At 37.0% G+C, this 23,744-nt stretch overlaps 1 protein-coding gene across 1 annotated transcript in view; it reads left to right on the top strand.

Annotated features, from left to right (window-relative positions):
• Positions 1-23,744, top strand: part of fbn1 (fibrillin 1) — a 123,049-nt gene that overhangs the window by 59,952 nt on the left and 39,353 nt on the right. The window contains exons 16-32 of the mRNA XM_002936569.5: positions 2,508-2,630; positions 3,326-3,478; positions 4,092-4,145; positions 6,035-6,160; positions 7,195-7,320; positions 10,160-10,279; positions 10,978-11,115; positions 12,319-12,369; positions 14,026-14,151; positions 14,666-14,890; positions 15,402-15,527; positions 15,621-15,749; positions 16,189-16,314; positions 16,503-16,628; positions 17,904-18,026; positions 20,480-20,605; positions 21,555-21,680. Of these exons, the coding sequence (XP_002936615.3) occupies positions 2,508-2,630; positions 3,326-3,478; positions 4,092-4,145; positions 6,035-6,160; positions 7,195-7,320; positions 10,160-10,279; positions 10,978-11,115; positions 12,319-12,369; positions 14,026-14,151; positions 14,666-14,890; positions 15,402-15,527; positions 15,621-15,749; positions 16,189-16,314; positions 16,503-16,628; positions 17,904-18,026; positions 20,480-20,605; positions 21,555-21,680 (2,124 nt within the window). The remainder of the gene's footprint in view (positions 1-2,507; positions 2,631-3,325; positions 3,479-4,091; positions 4,146-6,034; positions 6,161-7,194; positions 7,321-10,159; positions 10,280-10,977; positions 11,116-12,318; positions 12,370-14,025; positions 14,152-14,665; positions 14,891-15,401; positions 15,528-15,620; positions 15,750-16,188; positions 16,315-16,502; positions 16,629-17,903; positions 18,027-20,479; positions 20,606-21,554; positions 21,681-23,744) is intronic.

The raw sequence follows: 23,744 nt of genomic DNA, 5'->3' as shown, positions 1-23,744 counted from the left end.
GATAAAAACAAAATAGCAAAGAGGTTGTCATCATAGATTTTGATGCACTGAAGAAAACTGGGATATCTAGCAGGCCTTAAAGGGAGAATGGTACTGGAAGTGATCATGAGAATGGTTCTTGGAGTGATCCTGGGAAAATAGATATAATAGGGTTAAATGGCAGAATTAGATCATTTTTAGTTATATGTATTTAACAAAAAAAGTTAGAATTAGTTTATTTGGAAACACTGTTTTGTGAAAACTGCTTTGTGTTTAACAAGAATCTTCCCCATCTTCAAAAAAGCAAAACAGATGTGGATGAATAAGTGGTTGATCAAATGTATCTTTTTTTTATCTATTTTTCCCATCTCATAGAGTTTTGATACAGTGACTACAAAGTCAGTAAAAGAAAACAGCTGTTCAAAATCAAGGCTATGCCTTTCTAAAATGTAGATGTCTGCATTGGTGACTGATAAATTGTCAAGGCCTAAAGTTCAAGTACAAAACATCAAACCACGTAATAGCTGTTCTTTTAACAGGATTACATTTTAGTGGCTGTCAGAGTGTTTTCACAGCAGTTGGCCCAGCATATCTGATGTTTTAAGGATCACTGAAAAATTGGTCTTTCAGCCATCCAAGAAGAACTCTAAATTTTCCAAGCGGTCTCTTGCAATAAGTAGCTCTCCGACATCAACCACCCCCAGCTATTATACGTGGTGCTTGCTTATATAGCAAAGCACCCCCAGGATTACTCCAGGCTTGAAGCACGTAGGGTGAATTTCATGAATTTAAATGGTCCTTTCAGGTGTTACACATAAAACTCAGCATGAGGCAGAGGACAAAGTTGGACTAGTCCGCTACGCACATAAGCCTAAGTAAAGCCTAGTAAAGTGAAAAAATGTCTTAATCTTACATTAATAATTTTAATGAAACCCTGTGCAGCTGAATAAGCTGCTGACTTACTAAAAAAGTTGGAATTACAGGGTTGATTTATTTTTAATTGGATTTAAGCAGTACCACTCAAAAAAGAATTCTGGCTTTGATTTTCTGATTATTTCCTGCATTACTTCTTATTTGTAGTAACATGGAAGATAATTTTTTCAATAGGGTGTTAAAGGGGTTGTTCGCCTTGGAATTACATTTTATTATAATGTTGATGATACTATTCTATTATTTGCAATTGTCCTTCATTTTTTATTATTTGTAGTTTTTTTTTTAATTATTTCACTTTTTATTTAGCAGCTTTCCAATTTGGAGTTTCATCAGCTCTTTAGTTGCTAGGTTCCAAATTACCTTAGCAGCCAGGGAGTTTTATTGAGAGTCTGGAATATGAATAGAAGAGAACCCGAGTACATAAATAAGTAATAAAAAATTGTTCCTCACAGAGCAATAGTTTTGGCCTGCTGGGGCCAATGACCCCCATTTGAAATCTAGAAAGAGGCAGAAGAGGAAGGCAAATAATTCAAAAACTATAAATTTAAACCAGTTAAAAAGTTGCTTGTTTAAATACGTTCCTAACATTCATGAAATATTACTGAAATGTTAAAGACTGTAAAACTTCAGACAGTCCATCACCAACCACCAGTGTGAATTTTAATAAATCTGCCCTTTCTTCAGCCTAACTTACTATTAGGATATGACTATTGTAAAATAATGTCATTTTGAATGGTACATTTTGGGATAGGGAAGCAACTGTAGCCTGCTGCACCTGGCTGAATGGATATGCTCCAGGAAGTTATAAGCACAGGGGAACCTTCTGTACTAAAGAAATAAAATGATGGGTAAATCATAAATGGACACTCACACATGCGTCACCAACCTTCTACCGATAAGTGAATTTGTTAGCATTAAAATTCTTCTTTTACTGTTGTAATATGTGTGGCTGATTAAGCCAGTTGGTGTCTGAATCATGTGCTAGGGCCAAAAGCCGCTGACTGAAGAAAACACTGAGGTGTTTCTTTTTCAGTTTGTCCTTTTAAGGCCAAGAGAGTTGCACATTCAGCTTTGTGCTGTGTTTAATGTTAGTATGCCCTACCAGAAAGGAAAGCAAATGTGATCTCCGCTGGCAGAGGATTTATTAAAGGGTCTTATTAACAGGAATTATTAACAGGAACACACTGTAAAGCCACGGGATCCTGGACCCATTCTCACATTTTAACTGTGAACTGACAAAATATTACTACGCACACAGGCTTTATTATGTCTGTTTAGAACTGCTTGTCTTTATGTTTAAGTTATTCTTATAAATAAATACATATTATAAAATATATAATATTCAAAAAAGAGTGAAGTTCCTTTAAATGATTTGATCATGAGGAAAATGGTATTTTACTGATACTGTCGTTTTGCTTTGTCTGTCAGTAAAATCTCTAGGATTTGATTTAAACTTGGATATTGCATTTGGAAATATGTGTTTAGGTCTCAGTATTTGTAGGGGTCAGATATTTTATTGAGACTCCAAGAATCACTTATTTTTATGTGTTAGTGCTGTGTAGAAGCTGATTATATTCCACTCTGTTGCATTACAGATATTGATGAGTGCGAGACGGCCGGCATCTGTATGAATGGACACTGTGTTAATACCGAGGGTTCCTTTAGGTGCGAGTGCTTCCCTGGTCTTGCAGTTGGACTTGATGGACGAGTATGTGTTGGTAAGTAAAAATGGATCTATATACCTTCTTAGAGTTTCTATGAAGAGACCGGGAAGATTCTATATAGAGGGATTCGGGGATGGAATTTAATAATATTAAATGTAGGCCTGGTCTTATCTGTTGCTGTGGGTTGTACATGTTCTTTTAACATTTCATATTTTCACCTCTTCTTTTTTTAGAAGCCCTCCTTCCTACTGAAGGAGTAATAATGAACATCTGAATATCTTTTACACATTTATCATATAGGTTTGACAGGTCTTTCATCCATTCTGCCCAAAAAAGTCATCGACAGCTGCTATGACATCAGAATTGGCTGTGCAAGGGGACACTAGCCAACTCCTAACAACTAATTCCCTAAGGAGGGCATGACATACTAAAAGCTCTCCAGGTGCTATGAGCTACTGCTTCTAGAATTTTCATTCATACTGACTGCATCTTGCTAAAGACTCTGGAAGTTCTAGTTAGAACAACTGTATGGATAAGTTTTCAACCAAAGCCTTATATGTGTCTCATAGTCAATACCTAGACCACACACATTTGAAACATCTGTTCTGAAAATACATTTAGGGTTACAGATCGCTTTAAACTTTATTGATATACTGATTACCTCAAAAAAGTAAACCTAGAACAGCTAGACTGTCTCATCCATGGAGGCATGCATATAAAACCAAGATTTTCTTCTCTTTCATGTGAAGACACGCACATGAGAAGCACGTGCTATGGAGGCTACAAGCGGGGTCAATGCGTCCGACCATTGTTGGGAGCAGTCACAAAGTCCGAGTGTTGCTGTGCCAGTACTGATTTTGCCTTTGGAGAGCCATGCCAGCCTTGCCCTGCAAAGATGTCAGGTGAAAAGTGGGAAACTGACTGTACTTCTGTATCAGAATTAGAAAAAAATCAAGCTGTATGAAATTTAACTTTGAAGACAATTTGTGAGGCTTTTGCTTCAGTAGAGCTCACTTACTAAACTTGCAAAAATGTAGTTACCATTAGTAACCAATCAGAACTTTGGTTAGTTGATTGTTCCATGCCATGTTGATTGGCTGCTATTGACAACTGCATTTGTGCAACATTTAGTATTGTTTCCTGAATTCTTGTACTACTTAATGACATAAAACTTTAATTGCATTAAAAAGGCTGTAAATATGTACTAACTACTATTAATCTACAGCATTCAGCAGGCACCAATTGTCACAGCTTGGGGTGGAGGGGAAGGTCTTCTCTAAAAATGATGCATTCTGCCTTTTCTTTAAATTAGCCTAGAGCACTTTTGTAGTGGAAAAGACACAACAAGCGCAATGCCAAAAGAAGATGCACAATACTGTGTCAGTATGGGGAATTACCACATCCAAGTGGTTTGTTCTTCCCTTCCTTAGAACAGTTTAAAAGTACTTTATATGGTTTGTAATCAACAGACAACGATTTGTACTAATAACCAGTTATATTTTTTTGTGTCTGCAGAAGAGTATCAAGCTCTGTGTAGCAGTGGACCTGGCATGACATCTGTAGGAACTGGTATGTATGACTAGACATATGTCTGTATAAAATAAGTGAATCTATTCCCTGTCAAATAATTAATATGAAAAGCCAAGTCAAGACAATTGAGAAACCTATGAACAGCAAACAACTTTAAAAGTACAAAAAATGTTTTTTTTGTTTCTGTTTGTTACAAATTCATGATAAAAAATAGGTGAACCAGTAGAAAAACATTTGCGCTTTTTATTACATTGTCAATATTAAATCAAAATTTAATGTGCCTCATTGTAACTTTACTATATTATGTACAAAGTATGTGCTTAGTTGATTTGAAGCCTGCCTGTCTAAAACTGCTGCTCTCAACTCTTGTAATGGAAGATCTACATGCAGTGCATTACTGTGTAGATGACATAGGTGAGAACAGCATGGCAATAATTTTGCAGCCCTATATGCAATCTGCATGAATAATGCAGCGCTTACAAATTGTTGGAAATCCAGATAAAACCATAAATTCACAAAATCTAACAAGAACCAAGTAGTATTCTTGCATTTACATGGTTACTAAATTACAAAGGGGCACCTGCTAGTCATAACATGGTAAACATATAACAATATATTGTGCCCTGAGCAGTATGACAGGGTGGCTTCAGAATGCCATGACACTGTCACTGTCACCTTCACTGCCTTAAAAGTTTGGCCACTGGATTAAAAAAAGACACTTTAATTAAGCTAGTCCTGAGGTGTAAATTGACACAGTACTGCTCATCATGACATTATATAAATAGGACTCAGATAGCTCTTTTTGCATATTTTAATAGGAAAATGCACCTGCAATAAAAATGTAAGAATTGCTGTTCATGACTTACATTTATAGTTAATCAGAATGTTCAGGAGTATGGCAAATATGTTTGGTTATTGGTTGAAAATGGGGTGCTGATCAGATGACAATGACACAACTACTACTTTTGCCAATTGATTCTTGTAGATCTTCCATAACACATAAAAATAATTAAAAAGAGTTAATTAAAAAATAAATTCAGGAAAAATTGTGTAATTATATACCCAGTACAAACAGCTTCCTTAGAAGTAGGGTGATTGCCAAAAGTGATAACATTGTGAAAAATCGACATAATTGAAATGGAAAAGTGTAACACAATAGAGATTCTCAACTTATTTGTACGAACCTTATCCAATGTGGGAGATGTTATTTAAAGCATGGCAACTTCATGTGCTGCTGGACTTAATAAATCAAAGACATATATTTTCCATACCATTTAACAAAAATATGCCCAAATGAAGGTGATAGGATAAAGAAAAATAAACATGGCAGCTTTTGTTTGTAGGTTAGAAATAAAGAAAAAAACTGTTTTCTCTGTAAAATATGTACATTCCTCACAGCCATTTACAAAATCGCTACAGTGATGAAGTAACTAGTTTTTCAAGAAAATATTCACAACTCTCTAAAAAAATCTGCAAATGAAAAGGTACATGGCTATAAGGGATACTCAGTGCAAAGACTTTAAGTCCACAGATGGTTGTGCCCAAAGTGTTTGCCCCTGCTGTGCAGTGATACAAATAGGGGATTCCAAAAAATGATTCTTTCTTCCAAAGAATGACCTTTTATATCCACGTATTTGTGCATGTATATAATAATAAATCTGCTAGGAGCAGAGTACATTCTGTAAAAGCCTTGTAACATGAGGAAATTGCTATTAGAATAAATAAATTTTAGCGTATTAATCATAAATATTTTTGATAATTCCCATGAACTACAATATTTTATTCATACATGATTTACAAAAAGCAAATGTTAATATTGCCTGTTTATTTCCCTCTTATTATCAGGCAGACAATTGAGTTCTGCAGGCACTTTAGCGTAAAAAATGCTTTAAAAAGAGTTTCTGAGCAACATTTTCTACTTTCTATAGATATCAATGAATGTGCATTGGACTCTGAAATCTGTCCAAATGGAATTTGTGAAAATCTTCGTGGAACCTACAAATGCATCTGTAATGCAGGATATGACGTGGCTATAACTGGGAAAAGTTGTGTTGGTAGGCATCATTTGTCCTACTAGGTTTGAGAAGGTTGTGTGTTAATGTATTGGGCCCCCTTCATATTTTCACTCCACCTACTTTTTCACAATTTCTTTAAGTGCTTCTTACTTTATTACTCCATTTATTTCTTTGGTATTCTATCTTAATCCATAATTTCTACCCCATTCTACATTTTTCTGAATTTTTTCTTCTTACGTTCTTCTGTATCTTCTGTTTTATGCTGACCCCCCACTTAATTAAATTTCCACCTTAAACTTCTTAGTTTTATCATACATCCATTTTTCCTTCTAATTCTCACTCCTTCTCCATTTTCCCCTTCCCCCATATCATACCTATCATAGTACTAGAGTATCTGATTGATAGTGTCCCTACCAAGAACTGCTCCAATTTCCTTTTTAGTTCCATTTCACTGTTTATCATTTCCTTTTCCATTACATTTTTATGCCCTACATATGCAATCATGGCTTATGTAAGGCAGCCAAACAATTGTCATTGTTTCTGTAGTACTCTATTTAATATTCTGTTTTGACAGTATGCTATTTATATAGTGTGTGTTTTATTGTTCTGCAAATACACATTTGTTTAGGTGAGTAGAAACCAATTTATTGACAGTAACTGCAAGTATGAGGCTTAAGAAAATAGGTTTGTCAGGTTTTGTTTACTTACTGCCAAAAAATAGAGTTTTACCCAGTTTACTGGGTACTGTAGCCCATTGTGCTTAAATATAAGGAACTCTGGGATGGAAGCCCAGAATTGCTCCTAAAAGTTCCATTTACATGGAATACCCTTGTGAGCCTCACCCATTGGGTTTTTAAACATAACCAGTGTAGTATTCTCAAATGCAGACTGGTTTCACCCTTACTGGGGCATATCGGTGCAATTCAGGGTTTTCCAATTGGCATATGTAGAGCCAGGGAAAGCTTCTCTCCTAAAATTTCCAGTTAAATATAAACAGAATAAATATTAACAGAATAAAATATTGACAGAATACCTCTAGGTCATGTATAAATTATGAGGTTTTTTTTTTGCAGATATTGACGAATGTGCCTTGAACACGCTGCTCTGTGATAATGGACAGTGTCGGAATACCCCAGGAAGTTTCTCCTGCACCTGCCCAAGTGGATTTGTCTATAAACCTGACCTTAAAACGTGTGAAGGTAAGAGATTCCTAACTAAATATTCCCTGGAAAAGTACTAAAAGACAAACAATGCCATTAAGTGATAAATATAATAAAGTATATGCTGAGTAGTGCAGCAGTTTTAGCCTCATGTTCATTCATGTAAGAAATTTAAGGGGCAATCTTAATTTAACAAGAACATTGGTTCCTCTGTGTATCTGTGTTTATAATACCAGGAGTGCTTAGCTCCAGCTCTCAAAGATGGCAAGGAGCCCAAATTACAAGAGTGTCCGGATTTAATCATTTAGTTTTGGCACCAGAGACACACTGGAGAATACAGTTTTGTGAGTCATGCATTAAAGATCATGTAACGATTCCCTCAAGTAGAATCTCCCAAGTTCAGTCCTCAAGAGCAAACAAAAGACTAGGGAGGATATTCTGAAAGAAGGGGTGGAGTACCTCTGGTGCAAAGGGATTGCTCCATATTTATAAAAGAAAATACTGTTCAAATAGATTAGTATGTCTCTGTTTAAAAATGAAGAGTAATTTCCTTCAACCAGATTTACCGTCTCCTCTGTACATGCACTGGATTTCTAATTCAGGCTAAATGTAGGTAACGTTTCTCAGTAATAAGCCTACCTGACTGATTAAAGGGATACTTTCACCATTTATTTCCTACTTTTTAACCACACCCATTAGTTACCAATGTCACAAATAAGTGTTTCATTTCTTATTAACAGATACATTATTTAAATAGGATTTGAATAGAAACTAGTGGAGTCTAGTCTAAGCAGCTTAGTAAGATTTCAATCTAGCCAAAATAATTTAGCACCATTTAAGACGATATTTGTTTGTGCTGTTTTTTGTGGATTCTTTCTCTGGGATTCTCAGGGTTATCTTGCCTCCTTTCTCCATATTTAAAGTAATTGTGGGTAGATCATACTTCATTACAATTTACTGATACAGGTGAGGAATCTCTTATTCAGAATGTTTAGAATTTTTAATAATAAGCCTTAATGGCCTTAAGGGCCACAAGTTTGTGCCCTATAATGCACATTTAACTAGCATATTTTGCCCAGGGTATGCTGCACTTTGTTCTTAGTGCCATATTAAAATAAAGCACTGCGTGCAGAGAACAGTGGCAGGGGATGCTGGTCAGCCCTATCCTTGCAGTCTGTCATAGGGCAGGCAATTAAGACACTGCCCCATTGCAGTTTGCTTTTTACATGGAGGAAGTGGTGGTGTGCAATGTGGAGAAACATGACTGATTCTTTGCAATTTACACACTGTGTTTTATTTTGTAAATGGCTCTAATACCTTGTATTTAATGGTAACTATGCTGCATAAACCCATATTAGTGAAAAAAACAATTCAGTTGGGTTTATTTAATGCTTAAATGTTTTTAAGTAACTTAAGGTATGGAGATCCAAATTACAGAAAAAAAACCTTATTCAGAAAACTCCAGGTCCCAAGCATTCCAGTTAAAAGATCAAAGATCTATACTTGTGTACTTAACTAGCCTTCCAGTGCTTCCATTAACCCCTTTGTATCATCAACAATCAAATATTTACTTTCAAGCATGTACCTGCTGGCTGCATTGGAACTGGAGCATATTCTGCACCTGTTAGTACATTACCGCTGTGTTATGTCATTGTAAACTTTAAGTTCAGTTCTCATCCTTTCTAGCATCCTTTCTAGCAGCTGTTTCACATAGCAGTCAGACATCCTGCTAGACAGGGCAATCACTTGTTCTCTTTCTTGTGCATAACCAGAATTTCTTCTGTTTTCATTCTGTTGCACCATGTGTTTCCTTATTTATAATGTATCGTTATGTTGGGAGACACTGTAAATCATTAGCCTATTGTGTTAGCCTTTTCCATGCGGCAGACAGTAGCAAGACATATATAATTTTTACCATATGTGGTTTGTGGCGCTTCTTAGTTGAAGTGGCCTCTATCAGGCTGGATTCCTTCCTCTGCTTGTCAGCTCTGTATAAGTAAAGAATAAAAAGCAATAATTCCACTATTTCAGTGACATATGTGACATCAAGAGGCAACAGATGGAGAAAAGTTCAACCATGCATACACACAGAGATGCTGGTGTTGGCAACTTAATATTAATTATTTTAGGAGCATTGTCAAAAGAATGGGGGAGGGAGCGGTTCAAAAGAAGGTGAAGGAGTAGAGTCAATGGTGCCAGTTAGTGAGAAAGAAGAAATTAACAGGAACCCAACGTATATAAAGGGTAGAGCCGAGTACTGTAAAAGTTAAAATAGAACAGAGTGGGAAGTGGGGGCATATGCAACAGCTTTTCTTAGCCAATCAATTACAGCTTTCTTTAACTTACCCATATGGGGCAAACTCTAGACTCAAGGTATGAGATCTCAGATATTGCAGCTGACTTTATACCAGAGCTGAAATATCTTGAAAACCATCTTCTATGAACATTATAGGATTCATTTGCAAACCCAACGCAGCATACGAAGTGCAAAAAAAATGCTGCAATAGGCCATATTTTTCACATTTTGCGTACTGCATTCAAGTGTGTGCAAATAACCACAGGCCTCTGCGCTCTGTTTTGGTGCATAGAGACCTGCAGCTTCCTTCACTAATTCAGCGCTGGCTTCATTAGTTATATTCAGTTTTTCATCAAGTGCTTAGTGCAGAGCGCAGCATCCAGGGGTTGCAAGTGCTTAGGTAATGAGCGCTAAGGGGCGAGATATTGCTCCCCTGAGTACTCTTGCACTTGCACCGCCCCTTGACCCCTTTTATATAGAACTTCTTCTGTGTACAGAATAAAATAAAAGTTGTTGTTGGAACTATTAGCCACTAAAACCAAATCTTCCTTTACAATATGCCATTCAATTACGTCATTTCAGATATTGATGAATGCGAGTCCAATCCCTGCATTAATGGGGTATGCCGCAATATCCCAGGCTCCTTTGTGTGTGAATGTCCCACTGGAAGTACCCTGGATAAAACAAAGACAATTTGCATTGGTAAGAAAACAAGTGTGCATACACATTCACTATATTATACCCACAGGACCAAAATGCAAAATCATAATGCCGTCTGGTTTGTGAGTTCCTGAATAGCATTATAATAAAAATACAGCATTATAATACAATAGCATTAAACAGCTTAAAGGACAAGGAAAGGCTAAGTCACTTGGGGTGCCAAAATGTTAGGCACCCCCAAGTGACTTTAATCGCTTACCTCGTACCCTGGGCTGGTGCCCTTGTTAAGAGAAAACAGCACCAGCCTGGGGTATCTGTAGCGGGTGCTCCTTCCTGCTTCATTTTGCTGGGACCCCACAACCGGCGCATGCGCATTAGAGTGAAAAACCGACTTCTCTGTTAAAGTTCGTCTTTTTCACTCTACTGAGCATGTGCGCGTGAGCGAAGCAGGAAGGAGGAAGGAGGAAGCGCTGCAGCTACCCCGGGCTGGTGCTGTTCTCTCCGAACAGGGGCACCAGCCTGGGGTACAAGGTAGCCTATTTAAGTCACTTGGGGGTGCCTAACATTTTGGCACCCCCAAGTGACTTTGCCTTTCCTTCTCCTTTAACATGTAAATGTCCCAGTTAGTGTAATCATTGTAAGAGTATTGGGTGTATGTTTACTACAACATATTTATCTTTCTCTGCATTAGTGTAAATCCTCTTTGTATTTAACAATATCTCTTCCTATGTAATTTACAGAAACCATAAAAGGCACCTGTTGGCAGAACATTGTGAATGGAAGGTGTGAGATCAACATTAATGGGGGGACTCTGAGATCCCAGTGTTGTTCCACTCTAGGAGCAGCTTGGGGAAGTCCCTGCATGCCCTGTGAAGCAGGTAATATTAACTGAGTGGTCAAGTTAAAAGGCATATGTATGGGTGTTTAATTAGTGTTTGGACATACAAACTGCATCTGGGTGTTGTCTTTTATGGTCGATATAAGAGCTGGGAATAAAACACTTACTGATCTAGATGAAAACCATGCAATTGCCAAATTATAATTTAAAAATTAACAGTTTGAAATCATTTTCACAGCAAATTTTGCAAACCACTATTAGATAAAAGGGTGGTGTAGATACAAGTGCTTGTAGTTAACAGGACACGATTGCCATCCCAATGTCAGACTTCTGCAGAGTCAGAAAGAGGAAACAGCATTCCAGAAAGCTCCAAAATAAACACAAATATGGGATTTCTCTAACAATATCTAATGGTTCCTGTGCCTTCAGCACAGCAGCTCTTTTTAAAGAGTAAAGTAATTAAAATATAATGTGCTGTTGCTCTGCAAAAAACTGGTGTTTTTGCTACAGAAAAGCTACTATATAAACAAGCTGCTGTGTGGCCATGGGGGCAGCCATTCAAGCTGGAAAAGAGGAGAAAAGGCACAGGTTACATAGCAGATAACTAGTAGATAAGCCCCATATAATGGGGATTTATCTGTTATCTGCTAAGTAACCTGTGCCGTTTCTCCTTTGAATGGCTGCTCCCATGGCTACACAGCAGCTAACTTATACTATAAACTATAGTAGTCTTTCTAAGGCAAACACACCAGTTGTAGCAATGCAGGACAACAGTACATTATATTGTTATTACTTTTATACACTTTCATTTTTTGGTGTTACTGTTCCTTTAATGCCTCTTTTTACACTAAATCTACTTATTAGGGTCGCCACCTTTTCTGTTTTCACACAAACAGTTTGGTTTTTCTTATAGCTGTTCGGGTCTCAACTGTCTGTTCAGGTTTCAGCCTTGTGAAACCAGAACAATAAGCTGGCCAATAGCCACCTCTGATGTGATGGCCTTATCCTGTCACACAAACATGTTCCTAAATGTCAAATCCCCAGCCCCATATGTCACTGCTCTGCCCCCAATGTCATCATCCCACCCTCTTGTCCAGTTTTTGCAGAGATTAAAGGTGGCAAGTAAGATAAGGCAACCATAGCAAGATCATGCTTTTTTGAATTTGTTCTAACTAAAATTATTTGATTTTGCCTATTTGTTAGTCTTTGCATTTTTGATATTGTTTGTATGTTTCCAATATAGATCCTGTCTGTGCAAAAGGCTTTGCCCGGTCCAGAGGCACAACATGTGAAGGTAGTGTGACTCAAAGCAAGATATATGTATGTCATGTTTGTAGCTAGTGATGAGCAAATCTGTCCATTTTGCTTCGGCAAAAAATCGACAAAACTGCTGAAAAATCTGAGAAACTCTGAAAAATTTGGGAAATGTTTCCACAGCGTGACTTTTTGGATGCAAGCGTGACTTTTCTGACGCGACTGTGATGTTTTTGCCGCAACCACAACTTTTTTCTCATACCAAATACATTTAAGTCAATGACCATTTTTCTTGCCGCAGCAAAAGATTCACCATTGTCAAAATGCTGAATATCGCAGTGAATCCATGCCTGGCGAAACAATTTGCTAATCACTATTTCTAGCTAAGCCTCATAAAACACTTTTAGTTGGTTACAGCCTACAAATACAAGTAATAAGGCTTAACAGAACAGGCTTCCTGTAGTATGTAGTCTGACCACTATGAAACACTTTTAGTCTGATAAAACTTAACAGCTACAAGATGCCTTATCTGGCTTAATTAATAAGAGATAAACACACAAAGCTCTACAAATATATGTAATTTGGATATTTAAGTTAAAGGTATGGTATCCTGACAATACTTGATTGAACACAAGCAGTGGTATGTGTGACCTTAGTGAGTAAAAGCCTGTCTTAAATATTGCTTAGTGTATCCAAGCAAGAATTCTGTAATAGTTGTGCTAATTTGTCCACTGTATAAAAAGATATGTTAAGCACCCTAATGCCCATATGTTTTACATAACTTTCATGGAAACATAAAGGGAAACCAAATTGTAACCTATGTTATACTATACTCCACCAAACCATACACAACATTCTGTCAAAGCAGAAAGAAACATTCTGAAAGGAACACTTTTTTACCTTGTAATATATTGGACAAGGCTGGTGCCTTGGTGAAATAAGAGAAAAAGGAAATGTTGAAATATCTTACAGCAGAAGTAATTACTTTACTAGTGGGTTTTCCTACAGCTGGGGAATGGGTGTATGTCCCTCAGTCCAAGAACTAGTGCCCAAAACCTGGAAGACCCAGCTCAATGGCCAGCATTCTCTTCCACTGACATACTTAGGAGAATGCTCTTCCCACATGTCAAGTCTCCAGTGGAACTTGTTTTGTACATTAGAGTCTCCCTCCCAATGACCCAACACTTTGGCATATATCTTTGTCCTATGTTCCCAATGACTAACCTGCACACGCCTTGGAGCAAGCTTTCCAACATCAACACTAATAAAAAAGGGTGGTCCTGTCCATTTTATATTTCTAATTAACACTATGCAGGAAGAAATGATCTCTGTGACAATGTCCCTATCCAGATGAGAATTATTTTATCATAATGAAGAATTCCTGAACAGCAATAGATATGCTAATAAGTGTCAAGAACAATTACCCACCTTTTGACTTCTGCCTATCTTATGATGTTTTGGTTTCTTTATTCAGATATTTACCCATTAACTACAATAAGTAATATTTTCAAATGCATCTTATACTTTAATTGGAAGCGGGCAGTATTTGGCCTACAGCTTGATATGTTAAGAATTTTGCATACTATCTGAGTCAAGTCTTATTCGTATCCTGGGAATCAAAGGGATTTAAGTTAACATGATAAATTGAATTTGTTTTGCTTTCTCTGTGCTAAGATTGTGTTTGCTTTGGATGCAGATGTTAATGAGTGTGATGTATTTCCTGGATTGTGCACTAATGGCCAGTGTGTTAACACAATGGGATCCTTTGTCTGTCAATGCCCAAGTGGAATGACGCTGGATGCTTCAAAACGCACATGTCTTGGTAAGGTTTCATTTGACCACGTCCACATAAGGAATATCTATTGCAACATTTTACAAAATATTATCTCCTGGGTAACAGAATTTGGTTCCAGTTGTTTCACATAAAATCTGTAAAATGTACATGTTTGAAATATTGGGATTACTTAGCAAGCAAGCCTACTAAACCATATTGGTTCCATCCACTCTGTTTTATTTTTAATATAACGCAGTAAATGGAAGTTTGGTGCCCCTGGCAAAGTAGGCAAACCATGAAAATAGTCACGAAAATGAATGGCTCCGTCTTTATGCAATGGCTTTTAGATGTCATAATTTTACTGCAAAGTAAGGCTAATGCCAGATAGGGATGATAATCAGCCTGAATTGTTTTAACAAATCTCTATTTGTGAAAAGCGAGTTATATTTTGTATATGTGTGCATTCTTCTAGACCAGGGAGCCACCATGATGCAATGTGTTTTGATTAACAGGAAGTTAGTTGGCTTTGTTTTGGTAAAAGAATCTATATAATTTCCATTAGACATCCGCCTTGAGATCTGCTACCTAAAACATGAAGATGAAGAATGCAGTGCTCAAATTGCTGGTCGGCACAGGATGGATGCATGTTGCTGTTCTGTGGGTGCTGCCTGGGGCCCTGACTGTGATGAGTGCCCTGAGAAAGGAACAACTGAGTTTGAAACTCTATGCCCCAGGGGGCCAGGCTTTGCTTCTAAGGAGATAGCACCTGGAAAAACATTCTCTAAAGGTAAAGTATTGTGTAGGGTGGTTCTTATTTTATCAAGTAAGCGTAATTTGGGTTTACTCTGATATTTATAAAAACATTAGAAGAAGTCCATGAATAAATTAAAGTAGCTCACAATGGACTGGAAAAGGCCTAGGTGAAGCACCCTGAGCCTTCAACTAAGGGAGCTGCTCCAAACCATATAGATGCAGAGCAGGCACTCAATGAGCAGTCTTCCAAAGCAGGTGTGTAAAAACTAAGTAGACTTTTATTTATGTACAAGCAGAGGTATTGGGACCTTTACTTTAACACTGGCCATTAGAAGAGTGGTGTGAATTCTTATTTATTATGAACTGCTCAGAACAGATGAAAAACAAGTTAAGCATTTCAATCGCTGTATAATTAAAATGAGCTTTGCAATTTGGTATTAAATGAAAGAAAAGGAGTGGTGGATATATGTTTTTGGCATATGGCACTGCTGTGAAATCCTAGTATGACAAAGCATCACTTTGGTACTACCCTTGCTTTCTTGCAGATATCAATGAATGCAGAATGATCCCGAGTCTGTGCAAGTATGGGAAGTGCAAAAACACTATAGGCAGTTTCAAGTGTAGGTGTGACAATGGATTTGCTCTTGATGCTGAGGAAAGAAACTGCACAGGTACTGTAAGGTCCCATTTATACAGCGCTTTTTAAGATGGCACATTAATTTTTTAGTATTACAGATGATATGAACACTGCTGGGTACTTGTAGATATTGATGAATGCCGAATATCTCCTGATGTCTGTGGACAAGGCAACTGCGTTAACACTCCAGGAGATTTTGAGTGTGACTGCTTTGAAGGATACGAGAGCGGCTTTATGATGATGAAGAACTGTATGGGTAAGTACTACTGTGCAGAATGGCAATGCTACTGGGGTGTGGCAGACTGCTTCCTCGTGCTCTCCTTTGCTACGTTGTTAAAGATACAATAAATGGATTTCAATGGAAAGAAATATGCAGTAATGATAGGAGTTCATGCTCTCCTGTTTAAGTCAGTGACCCGCCTCCTATGGCAAGAAGAGCTGTCTCTCTGCCGTCACTGGGAACATAGTGTGCTGCTGGATTGCTCTGGCAGATGCATAGGGAGATTTTACGACCTGCTGGCGAAACATGGTCGTTCTCACAAGTGTGATTTCTTACTGTACTTTATTCAGATTTCCTTTCTGCTGCATGCTTAACCCACTTTAAAATGAATATTTTGAATGTAATTATATCACATTTACTGATGCAATAAGTATCACTTTTGTAATCTAACAATTATATTTTGTCTTTATTTTAGATATTGATGAATGTGAGAGAAACCCCCTGTTGTGCCGTGGTGGTATCTGCCTGAATACTGAAGGAAGCTTTAAATGTGAATGCCCTCCTGGGCATGAAGTGGCCCCAGATAATTCTGCATGTATAGGTAGGTTTATTGCGAGAGGTACAGTAAAATTACCTATGGTACTTGTATAGCCTGACTTTAGTTAGTAAATGAAGCATTTAAAGAGTACATGTCATTACTGCATATAGTGTACTAACAGATGTAGTCTTAACCCTTAGTAAATTTATTCCCACATATAGCCTGATCTAATGCCCTCTTGTTTCTTGTAGATATCAATGAATGTGAGCTCAGTACTGATCTCTGCAGACATGGCAGATGTATAAACCTCATTGGCAGATACCAGTGTGCCTGTGAGCCTGGATATCAGTTAACACCAGATAAACTGTCTTGTGTTGGTAAGTGTGCTTCCGGAAGGTTGCTATATTTGCATGCTTAAACGGCCAATAAATGATATGTTTAGGTGTAACTGTATGGATTAAGTTGTATCCATTGTATTTTAGTACCTTGAAACAGATCCATTTGCGCCAGATTCTCACAGGACACATAGCACCATTAGGCATGATTTGTGGCTCTTTGTCAGTATCCACAAATGCCATATGTTGGTCTTAGTGGTACTACAGTTTTCATTGCCTATTTAACACATTCTGAACATTATTTCCTACAACTCCCAGGATTCCCTTATGTGGGATCATGAGTATATACTGTATCTGTTCCTTATATTGAAAGTGTGATTTCTCTTAAAATTATTCCAGACAGAACCTAGTCATGCACCATTTCAACCAAACTGCTTTTTGTATTGCGGATATGGGTTTGTTTCTTCCTCTATATCAGAGTATGTCATACTCTGAGATTCCGGTCCCAGCATCCTTACTTTGTCATAAACTGGATAACCTACCACGTGGTGCTCTCTGTCTGCGGGAGAACTAATTGACTCATGTGGTTTCACTCATATTACACGCAGGTGATAAAATTCACATTTCTGTCTATATAAGCCATATGTACCCAGCACCTAATTACATTATAGGTCTGATTGCTGTTGCTTATTTTCAGTCTGAATTTTATCCTTGCTCTACTATGCGATCTGCATTGTAATTTAGTACATGCGTCATAACTAAAGATTAACATCTGTGATCTATGTCTGCATTTTCATAACTGGCCTCAGTGTAGCTATCCATAGCAACCAATCAGAATCCTGCTTCAGGCAGGCACAGACCCTCACAGAGCAAGTTCAGTCCACAGTCTCAGCTCCAGCCCCTCACTCTCTGACTGCAGGTATATCGGTATATCTAGCCTGCTAATTATTCCCCAGGTGTGACTCCCTTGGGGAATTAACCCACTCAGCACCGCTATACATGAGGGAGTAGGAGATGAACCTAGGGGAAATATATCTCCCTTCCACCTGTTTACCTGTTACCGGTTCACAATATATATACCCTTGAGATTATATGGGGTTAAGCAGCATAGTGATGGATCTAACAAATACATGGATCTGTATAGTTAGTCATTTCTATAAACATTTAAAATGTAAAGTTAATCAAGCATAATTACTATTACAGTTATTTGTCTTTAATTAGTAATTCTATACTTCTGTCACTACTTCCACTGTCAATGCAATGATAGCAGATGCTTTAGTGTAATAGGTGCTAACAATATTCATTAATGCTTTTCAGACACTAATGAGTGTGATTTCTTCAATGGGGGCTGTGACACCTTCTGTACCAACTCTGAAGGAAGCTATGAGTGCCACTGCAGAGACGGCTTTGCTCTAATGCCTGACCACCGATCATGTACTGGTAAGTTTCTTATTGGACCCTTGTAATATAGCAATGTTAAAGTATCTGTCCTCAACCCTGTGCAAATTCCAAATCTTGATGTGCCAGATGATGCAAATGGTGCCTAAGCTTCCACATGCTTCTGAGCTTTTCCCTGAAGTTGTGTTTCACTTTTTTGTGTGACTGCAACAATAGTTAGTATACTGTATGTGTATGGTAAATATACAGTATTGTATAAGGTTGAGGGCAAACCATACTTGTAATGACATAAAAACCTCAACATGCTTAAATCAGCAAGCCTACAGCATGGATCACACTTTTATTTATTTTAACATTATTCCTTGCTTGGGTGTCTGATCAGTGATACATGAAGTATAATGTGTGTGGTGATGTATTTTTTGGAATATCTACTGATGTGACATAAATAGCGGCATAACCATGTTGTATATGGCACATATGTGTTGGAGGCCCCAGTAAATGTACATTTTAAAGGTGCAGAATTAACAGTCATCTTCAGTTTACATAATCACATCAAATTTCCTCCCCTCCATAGTGCATGTCTTGGAAGACAACCCTAGTGGCACCCTTATTGATGCATATGTTGGATCATGAAACAGGCCAATGCAGGTCTAAGCCAAAAAAAAAGATTATACTTGCACAGAGTTCCAAAACTTCATTGAATATGGCCTGCTCTGTTTAAAGTTTCATTTTATTAGCCTACTATCATTTTACAGCCAATGAAATAATAATCATAGTAATTACATAACCCCATTATCTGTTAGCATTGAAATGGAATCTTTTTGAGACATTTCCTTAAAAAACCACTCAGTGAACAATATTAGTGTAAGATGCAGCAGCCAAGCTCTTTGCCAGAATCAAGCTGTTCACATAATAGAATGTTTATCAAAGTCTAGTTTTATTGTGGTAATAAATAGAGCCTTTTTCTCACTTTGGGATGGAATGCTGAAACTAGAGCAAAATGAGTCTCGAGTGGGCTCTCCACAATATCGGATGAATGACAACCCCTAATTTATTTCAGGGATTTGCTTTAATGGAACAACTTTATAGGATAGAATTAAAAACATTCTTGCACGTCTTTGTATAAACACATTCCTCTCCCATGCAACTATGCCTATTATTATCATTATCAGATATTTATAAAGCACTAAGTATTCAGCTTTACAACATGAACTGATCATATACCCGTTAATGAGACATATAAAGATATTATATGTCACAAGGGATTTCCCTTTCTAAATATGTATTTTATAGGAAAGAGTGTATATATGTATTCATGTTACACAAATAAAAAAATGGTAAATATATGAATTATCATCAATGGTTGTAATTTAAATGAAGCAGTATAATTCCTATAAGTTATCTCTTAGACATTTTTATTTATTAATACTCTCTGTTTTTTAAATTTAGTTTTATGAACTTTATTTTTTTGTTTTATATTTTGTTTTGTAGTCTGCCTGACCAGTGTTGTTTGGAACATGCTTATTGTAGTTAGGCTTGCAGTTAGTTGAGGGTTATGAGGATTTTGTGTGCTGTTATGAAGTGTTCTTAATTGCAGGTAATTATAGCAGCTGGCTTTTCACTGAGAAGCATGATTTGGGGTCTATCTTTGTTAGGAAGTGTTTAAAAGGAAGACTTTTCAGGGAAATGATTTGGTTTGGTGAGGAGGCTTTTAGCAAGATGGCACCTTGGGGTTGGCTAATTGTTTAATGTGTAGCTAGGGTGAAAGTTGTGTATAAGGAAGATTTTGGGGAGAATTCATTGGGGGAGAAGACATGCAGTTATGACAGATATAAGAATATATTTCACTTATATAAAGTAAAAACTAGGGATGCACCGAATCCCGGCTTTTTTTAAGGATTCGGTTTCAGACGGATCTGTGGTCCTGGGCCAACCAAATCATAATTAGCATAAATTAGCATGTGCTAATTGGACTTCGGAAAGGGTTAAATGGGCAGTGAAATTTTTTTTAACCCCTTCCGATCCTAATCAGCATATGCCAATTAGGACTCAGATTCGGTTTGGGATTCGGCTGAATCCTGCTGGGTGGGTTCGGAGGTTCGGCCGAAGTGTGTTCGGTGCATCCCTAGCAAAAACTAAAAAACTGTGGTGCTCAGGTGCATATTGATAGAGACTAAATAAATAAAAGTAGAGATTGACCAACTGGTCCCGTTAACAGTAAATTATGTTTTTTGTAGTGTAACGTCTATGCCTTGTGTTGGCTCATACCATTCTTGGGACCCTGAGCTGTTAACCACTGCAAGTCGTAGATGTTATATTGCAGTAAACACTTTGTATTCACTTCAAGAAAAGTTAGTGCATTCATTTTACTTTTTTATATCTACACAGACATATACACCTTTTCTTTTCTGAATATGTAATTAAGAAGTGTTCCATTTTCTATATATTTACATTATTTTCTCAGTTTTCTATATTTTTACATTTTTTCTCCATAGATATTGATGAGTGTGAGACAAATCCAAATATCTGTGATGGGGGTCAGTGTACCAACATTCCCGGAGAATACAGGTGTTTGTGCTTCGAAGGATACATGGCATCAGATGATATGAAAACTTGCTTGGGTAAGCTTGTACACTCTGAATTAATATCACATTTACTTGGCCGTGGTGCGACAGAATGCATGTGGGCCAGTTAGCACCCATGTCTGAAAGTAATATAGCGTGCACTGGATTTAGTCATATATGTAAAATGTTTACTGGGCTCTAAGAGAAATATGTAATGTATCCTGGAATTTGCTCATAATTGAATCAATTGAATGTCTGTTTTTCATTCCCAGGTCATTAATTTGGGAATTTTAGGCTTACTGGCTTTGAAACTGACGCATTGCCAGAAAATTCCCCCCTATCCTTTACTTTCTCCTGGGATACGTGTTATGCAATAGGCTGATAACAACACAAGCTCACAATAGATGGTGGGCAGAATACTAGTACAGAAGTAGATCTGTTTTCTTTCTAAGAATATGTGCACCATTCAGAATTATTGCATGCCTTCCGTAGAGTGGACTGTATATTTTTTTAAATTAAAAAGAATTTATGAAGAATATTCTGCAGCACTGTACAGTATAAGGTGGAAATAACTGAAATATACAGAAAATATACATATGCAGTTGTAGCTTGTATCCAGCTAACTGTATATATAGTTATGTTACAGTATATGAATATAGCTCTATAGCAAGCTATGAATATTTATTTTTTTTGTCACTTGTTTTTGATAAATATGAAATGTCACTAGCAAAGAACAGACTGATTCCAGTTCTTATTCTTGTATCTCAAGCTTTTGTTAGTCTCAACATAGAGTTTTTCTTGCAGGGCTTTCTGGAATTGAATTAAATGTTCATACTTGCCCCTTAACGATATAGATTGTTTCCTTGATTTTCTTCTTCATTCTTCCTCCTCATCTCACCAGTCACTGTAAATGTTTTATGTCTCCTGCTTTTTCTCTTTGTTCACTGTCTGTCCTCTGTGGGCAAATACATGATTGCTTTATAATTCCAACTTGGGTTTTTTTCAGATGTTGATGAGTGTGAACTCCACTTGAACATCTGTCTTAGCGGAAGTTGTGAAAACACTAAAGGTTCCTTCATCTGCCATTGTGATCCTGGTTATTCTGGCAAAAAAGGACAAACTGGATGCACAGGTAACCTAAGGAATATTCTTTGTACCAGGAACACATCTATCAAACTATTTTATCATCCAGCAATGTTACATCTTATTCTGTGTAATCAGCAGGTGCTTTTGTGGGGATTGTTTTTATAAAATACAGTTGAAGGGAACCATATGCTATATGCACCCACAATGACTGGATTATTATCTCCTCGCAACATATTTAAATAGATTTTCTTTTATTCAGACCAGATTCCCATTAGAAAGTGACTTGTTGGGTCCACAAACTGGCTAACTGGCTAACATGTTTATACTAGTGTGTGTCTAATTTATGGCTATAACACACACACAGCTGAAATGTATGGGCAGTTGATTCCCATTATTATCAATAGGTAGTTGATAGCTTATGCTACGTAGAAATATTCACTGCCTCTACATATAGGTATATTGATGCACTTTTGGCCCTAACACCAAGCAATCGGCAGCAAATAAGTTGTCCGTGGGCCGTCAAGTTTTTTTTTATTTGGGGATATGGAGATTTATTTTACTTATACTACTTTAGGTAAAACTGGAATTAAATATATTTAACTGATATAAATGTTTATTAATGCTGGTTTACTTGTTTCCCATCTTGTTTCACTATATCCGTAACAATTCCATAACAAGGAACCCCATCCCATAATGTAAGATTTTAGCAATTGGAAATATTGTGAATGTGAGAACAACACTGTTAGCCCAGCATTTAAATGTGCAGTTGGGTGTCGCTGAAATGATTGTATTTAAAGATCATGTGAGCCCCATTCATATAATTCATATTTATTTTTAAGGAAATTGTGTAAAATCCAATCAGATAAAAATCTCCTTACCAAATGGTCTACTAAAATAATGTTAATTCTCCATTTTATGGTGACATAAAAAAGGTAACACAGGATTGTTTGGAGTTTCCCATATTTTCACCCATAGTAGGAAGTAGGCAGTTGTAGAAGTTACAACTGCCTAAGTCACTAATGTGTAACCTCCTGGAAATGTTACATTCTGGACTTTTAGAAAAGCCTACATTGCCCAATTTAACATATCTTTGTATTGGGTCTAATTGGGGCTGCAATAGTGCCCTGACAATATTGATGCTCCATCTCCCTACACTCAAGGCCAAGATTCTTAAATGATCCCAATGTATAACCTGTTCTATAAAATTATATTCAATAATAAAGCCCACAAAGCTTCCACCTCTCAATTTCAGATCATGTACCATTCTGCATTATGGTTTCTTCTTTTTCAAATATATTCTTATCCCTAACTTTTAAGTTCATTTACATAGTTGGAGGTTTTGACTTACATGACTGATACATGACATAATTTGTTATGGAACAATTCTAAATAACCAATGGAAACTGCATAAATATTTATTAAATGCTTATATACTTGTTTCCTGAGTCTGACAAATCCCAGCACAGAAAGCATTTCTGTATACCCAGCTGGGTTGATGGGGCTGAGATAAGTTATATGAATTGTCATTTTCAGTAGCACAAATTCTGCATTCAGTTTTCTAAAGTTATTCTGGCCTCAGTGCTAAAAAGCATACAAAAGATTTCCCATCTGGAGCAATGGTTGTTATTTATATGCAAGATGACCTGGAGCCTAAATAATATTGGATCAGCTCCCTTCTATTATAGAACTGTGCATTCAAGTTTCTTATATTTCATGCATTACCCGTTGAGAATTTTGCTCCAAACTAATTGTACAGCACACAACAGCTGCCTGCCTGATGAGCTTATATAAACCTGGGTTGCTGATGACCTTGTAAAAGCCAAATATCTAATGCATAGTAGGAAATCAAAGCTCATGCATAAAAGTAGTTTAGTCACAAACTAAAGTTCATGAAGTATGCACTACCTTATGGATAGACATTCTGCTAAAATTAACTGAATCATTTTACTGTTTGATCTTCTCCCCACTACTCCCCATCATGTAGAATGATTGCCAGGTCCGATGAGGTCACTAGGTAATGATAATATTGCTACATAGTACCTGATAGCAGAACTATAGCAGTGCATTACATGTTTAAAGGGTTATTAGAGTACATTACTGGGTGACAGAT

Source organism: Xenopus tropicalis, chromosome 3 (assembly GCF_000004195.4).
Source record: "Xenopus tropicalis strain Nigerian chromosome 3, UCB_Xtro_10.0, whole genome shotgun sequence".
Classification (NCBI taxonomy): domain Eukaryota; kingdom Metazoa; phylum Chordata; class Amphibia; order Anura; family Pipidae; genus Xenopus; species Xenopus tropicalis.
This window is presented reverse-complemented; position numbering and strand designations above follow the sequence as displayed.